Here is a 5,030-nt window from a genome sequence, read left to right on the forward strand (position 1 = left end):
CGTTCCACCCGCGCGAAAGAAAACGAGTTTTACGCGGCTGGGCGGCACTGGTGGCTTTATTAAAAGAGAAACTGGTGATTTACAGCGGCGGCACCGCGCTGCGCCTGTATAAACACGCACCCACACTCTCCTCGCCCCCCCCTCCCCGTTCCCAATGGGATGCTCTGAGGTGCATCCACGGGTTTGGAAAATAAAACTCGGGACAGATCTAAACGTTTCACTGAAATAAATACCCTCAGCAGGGATTACACCCCCTTCTCCACCTGGAATCCAGCTGCAGCACTGGGGATAACTCCCCCAGGTCTGAGGGATAATTTTCCCCATTCTGCACATTTTTGGGGCCAAAACTGACCTTACAAGTACAAGAGAGAGCGGTCGGTGTCCCCGGTGTCCCCAGCACCAGGTGCCACCTGTGCTGCTGTTTTGGAACCTTCTGGTTTATAAAGTTTCCCTTGGTCCATTGACCAAATCTCCGGGGTGGAGCCTCCTCCTGCATGGGCTTCCCCAAAGGTCTCTATTTTGGACCAGTTATGGTCCTTTTTGGTGGTGAGATCGATTAGGAAACTTCTCCAGTGAGCATTCCGGTCGTGAATCTGGGGGGGAAAAAAAAAAAATCAAAAGAGAAGAGGACAGGAGAACAATTATACCTGATTTGTAACTAAAATAATTTCAAATATGTAAAACCCTATTCCCGGGGTCGTATAAACCATCATGTTACGAGGATTAAAGGTGAGGATTAAAGGACTGGGGACTCTGTAGTTAAATCCATAACAAGCACCTAAAATCCCGAGTCCTGCCTCAAATGTTTTAGGCTGGAAAAGACCTCTGGGATCACCCAGTCCAACCTTTGACCGACGACTAAATGCCATGTCCGGTCATTCCCTGAACACCTCCAGGGATGGTGGTTTTTTTCCTCTTTTCCTAAGGCTGGGAGACGCCTGGATTTTGCAGCCAGCAGTGGGAGCTGCTGTGCCGCCGTCGGAGGAAAATTCCACACGCTGAAAACTCAGAACCCTCCGCCCGGCCGGAGCTTATATCCCTCTCCCGAGGTGACCCTGAGGGCCGGGAAGATCCCGAGGGATGCCGTACCGCCACGTGTCTGCGCAGCGTGGACATGTCGGTGAAGGTCCTCTCGCAGGCCCGGCACTTGTAGGGTTTCTCTCCGGTGTGGATGCGCTGGTGCCGCCGCAGGGCGCCCTGCTGGGTGAAGGTCTTCCCGCACTGCTCGCAGAAATAGGGGCGGGTCTCTGGGAACACGGGAGACACGGCGTTAGGAGAGGGGGTTCTTTGGACCCCATCAAAAAAAAACCCCAAAAAACCCCAAGGATTTTAAAGTATGGATAAAGGAGGTGTGGCTGCCCCATCCCTGAAAGTGCTCCAGGCCAGGGTGGGCAGGGCTCGGAGCAAACGGGGATATGGAAGGTGTCCCACCTTTAAGGTCCCTTGCAGCCCAACCCAGTCTGGGATTTTATGCTTCCATGATAAATATTTCTCCACTGCCAAGAAGCCCTGAAATCAACTCTCTGATCCTGCAAGGAGAACTACAGCCATTCTTTACTCCTGGCACAAGCCAGGCCTCAGTTTCCCGGGAAAGCAGCACTGATATGACACAAGATTTTCCTGTGCTCTGTTTAACGAGCCAGGATCAGGATAAGCCCTGCTGCCAGCACCACAGAGGTGTTCAGGGAAGGCCTGGACGTGGCACTCAGTGCTCTGCTCTAGTGACAAGGTGGTGATCACTTTGACTCGATGATCCTGGAGGTCTTTTCCAGCCTCTGTGATCACCTAATTCAGGGAGCTGTGGAATGAAATTCCCCATCCAAAAACTGGGAAGCACCCCAGGAGCCACGGTTTTGTTTTCCTGGTGCCAGGAGGTGGTTCCATTACCTGCATGGACGTTGCTGTGCTGGGCCAGGGAGGCCCTGAGGCCGAAGGTTTTCCCACACACCTCACACTTGTAGGGCTTGGCGCCCATGTGGCAGCGCTTGTGGCACTTCAGGTACTCCTTGGTGGCAAAGTGCTTCCCGCACACGTCGCACTTGAACAGGCGCTCTCCTGAGGGAAGAGAGACGGGACACACGGGACTCTCGCACGGGGATTTTGTACTCTGAAGTTTGGTCTTCGAAGCACAGAATCACTGAGGCTGGAAAAGCCCTCCAGGGTCATCGAGTCCACCCACCCTGTGCCCCATCCCCACCTTGTCACCCAGCCCAGAGGATGGAGCGCCACGTCCAATCACTCCCTGGACATCTCCAGGGATGGGGACTCCATCCTGTTCCAATGGCTGATCACCCCTTCCATGAAGAAATTCCCTCTGTTGTCCAACCTGGCACAGCTTGAGGCCATTTCCTCTCCTCCTGTCCCTTGTTCCCTGGGAGCAGAGCCCGATTCCCCCCGGCTCCCCCCTCCTGTCAGGGAGTTGTGGAGAGCGAGCAGGTCCCCCCCAGGCCTCCTTTTCTCCAGGCTAAAAGAGCTTCTATCCCTACTAATTCCATCTTGGTACTTGGAATCTCTTCTGTGAGGTACAAGAAAAAAAAAGGGCATTTTCTTCACATCCCAACCAGCAATTCCAAGCAGTGAAAAGGGAAAACCACGGGAGAAACCACATGGAGTATTTAATGCCCACCTGTGTGTGTCCTTTTGTGGCCGGTGAGTTTTCCTTTGTCGGCAAAGGAAGCCCCGCAGTCCTCACAAATATACGGCTTCTCCCCCGTGTGGGACCTGAAGGAGGCAAAGCACAAAGGATTATTAATAAATCAGGTCCTGATCCTGTGGGCCTTCCCAGTCCCTCGTGTCCTGCAGACCTTACCTGGCATGATATCCCCATTTTTAGGACATGAGATTTGGTCTTTATACTGCGCTGACTTCCCTTTTTCCAACCCAAACAGGAATTCCAAGCCAAATCATTCCTAATTTCAAGTTGTCAAGCAAGAGGCTTGTAACTTATCTGCTCTGCTCTCTTTTCAGACAAAGATGGGAAATTTTCCATGGGATGATTCACCCCCTCCTGGGAGAGGACACAGCTGACACAGACACCACCAGAGAGCAACTCATCCCGTCAAACTCAGGGAGTGCAGCAGGAGCCCTCAGGAGCAGCACGGATTCTGTGCTGCATAAAGAAATCCCACACTAATTCCTTGCTCCAAGATTGTCTCTGAGGTCCCTGACTCACTCCTCAGCCTACGCTACTCGTCATCAGTGAATCCCGTTGGATTTCAGAGCCTGTCCCAAGTGACTGGGAGTTTGGACGGGGCATCCGTGTTGAAATCCCGACCATGGGCAACGCAACAACCACCCGGAGCCAAAGCCTTTGTGTAAAAGGATTAATCACAGAGCCTAAAATCCAAATGATATCCCGGTGTTCCTGCTCTAAGGAGAAGTCAGGAAGTCAGGAGAGGAAAAAGGTGCTGTGGGTGCAGGGAGGGGGAACGGGAGGCCGGAGGCTGACCTGGTGTGGATCTTCAGCTGGGACGGCTGCGCAAACCTGGCGTGACAGACGCCGCACTCGTAGGGCTTCTCCCCGGTGTGCGTCCGCATGTGGAACACCAGCGCCGTGCGGGAGCTGAGGATCTTCCCGCACACGGAGCAGAGCGGCCGCTTCACGCGGCCCTCGTGCTTCCGCACGGAGTGGGTGCGCACGTCCCGCTGCCGCTTGAAGGTGGCGTTGCAGAGGGGGCAGGAGAAGCGCCTCTCCTCCGTGTGGACGCACGCCCGGTGCTCCTTCCAGCTGGTGTAGCTGGCGAAGCCCTTGCTGCACACGTCGCACTGGTACGCCTTGCCGGGCAGGCACTGGTGCGCGTCCCGGCAGTGATCCACGTACTGCTTCCGGGACACAAACTGCTCGTGGCACTTCTCGCACCGGATCACGTAGGGGGGGTTCTTGTTGGCCCCGCTTTTGCTGACCTTCTGTAGTTTAGACTCTTCGTCTGATTCGTGTCCTTCGCCGTCCTTCTCGTTTGAGTCTCCGCCATCCTCCTCGGAGCACACCTCTTTGGCTGCACCTCCTTCGACTTCCGAGCATCCCGCCTCGTAATCTCCCTCCTCCTCCTCGCCCTTCACGCTCATCTCACCTTCATCTTCATTCCCTTCTTCGCTCCTTGCTTCAGCTTCCTTGTGTTTCCCACTCTGCTCCTCCTGCTCCTCGCTCCGGTCTGCTTCAGCAGTGGGTGAACCCCCGGGTTCTTCCTCGCTCCTCGTGGCCTCTGATGTCATATCCCAAGGCTCTCTGTCGGGATCTTTGTCACGGCTCGTGGCGTTTGGTCCAGGTGCAGGTGGAACCACCATCCAGTAGACAGGCAGGAGTTTCCTCTCTTGCCCAGACTCGTGGATTTTCCTGTTAAAATAAACAAACAACAGAGCACAACTTCGGTGTGTTTAAATGATAAACTCAATTAAAATTAATTGTTTAATTGCTTCAATTCAGACATGTTGGCCTTGGGGGAAGAGTCACTTCCTTTGAATTGCTCTTTGCACCATTTAAGAAATTCACAGTGTATTTGGAAAGCCCAAAAATAGGGGAATTTTGGGTAGAGTTGGACCAGGTAATTAAAGGCAATTAAAATGTCTCAGTTAATCTCATATTTGTCACCTTACTGGGAATGCAGGAGGGACTGTAAATTTTCCTCCAAGGCCGTGGTGGATGGGATAAGAAATTATGGACTTAAACCAAGGGAAATAAAGATTAAATGCCAACATGGAGACAAAAAATTCTTACTAAAAACCCAGATCTGAGGCTTCCTGGATCTGGTTGCACTAATCCCCTTCAATTCAACGGGAAATTCCCTGAATTCCCCGTCCAGGAGACCTCAAGTCAGTCATCTGCACCGCAAGCTCAGTGAAGCCAACTAAAAAAAATCTGTCCCGATTTCAACACACTCCGCATCAGGTCCAAGGAATTCTGGACCTAGAGCAGAGAGGGCTTTGGGAATGCCTTTATGCCTGTAGCTGGAGAGGAAGCACATTCCCGAGGGTGCTGTACCTGACGTGGGTGCTGTAGGCAGACCTGTGGGCGAAGCTGGCGGGGCAGCGCT

The 5,030-nt window shown here is 53.2% G+C and overlaps 2 protein-coding genes across 2 annotated transcripts in view; both read right to left on the reverse strand.

The window, feature by feature from the left end:
- Positions 1–1,204, reverse strand: part of GZF1 (GDNF inducible zinc finger protein 1) — a 10,517-nt gene extending 9,313 nt beyond the window's left edge. The window contains exons 1-2 of the mRNA XM_025895646.2: positions 1,090–1,204; positions 353–593 (exon numbers count right to left, since the gene is read on the reverse strand). Of these exons, the coding sequence (XP_025751431.1) occupies positions 353–496 (144 nt within the window). The 5' untranslated portion in view covers positions 497–593; positions 1,090–1,204. The remainder of the gene's footprint in view (positions 1–352; positions 594–1,089) is intronic.
- LOC115307094 (GDNF-inducible zinc finger protein 1-like) overlaps positions 922–5,030 on the reverse strand; it is a 5,380-nt gene continuing 1,271 nt past the window's right edge. Inside the window, exons 2-5 of the mRNA XM_029961650.1 lie at positions 3,449–4,333; positions 2,627–2,721; positions 1,888–2,055; positions 922–1,247 (exon numbers count right to left, since the gene is read on the reverse strand). Of these exons, the coding sequence (XP_029817510.1) occupies positions 922–1,247; positions 1,888–2,055; positions 2,627–2,721; positions 3,449–4,333 (1,474 nt within the window). The remainder of the gene's footprint in view (positions 1,248–1,887; positions 2,056–2,626; positions 2,722–3,448; positions 4,334–5,030) is intronic.

This window comes from Manacus vitellinus, unplaced genomic scaffold (assembly GCF_001715985.3).
Source record: "Manacus vitellinus isolate BGI_N305 unplaced genomic scaffold, ASM171598v3 scaffold_38_pilon, whole genome shotgun sequence".
Lineage (NCBI taxonomy): Eukaryota > Metazoa > Chordata > Aves > Passeriformes > Pipridae > Manacus > Manacus vitellinus.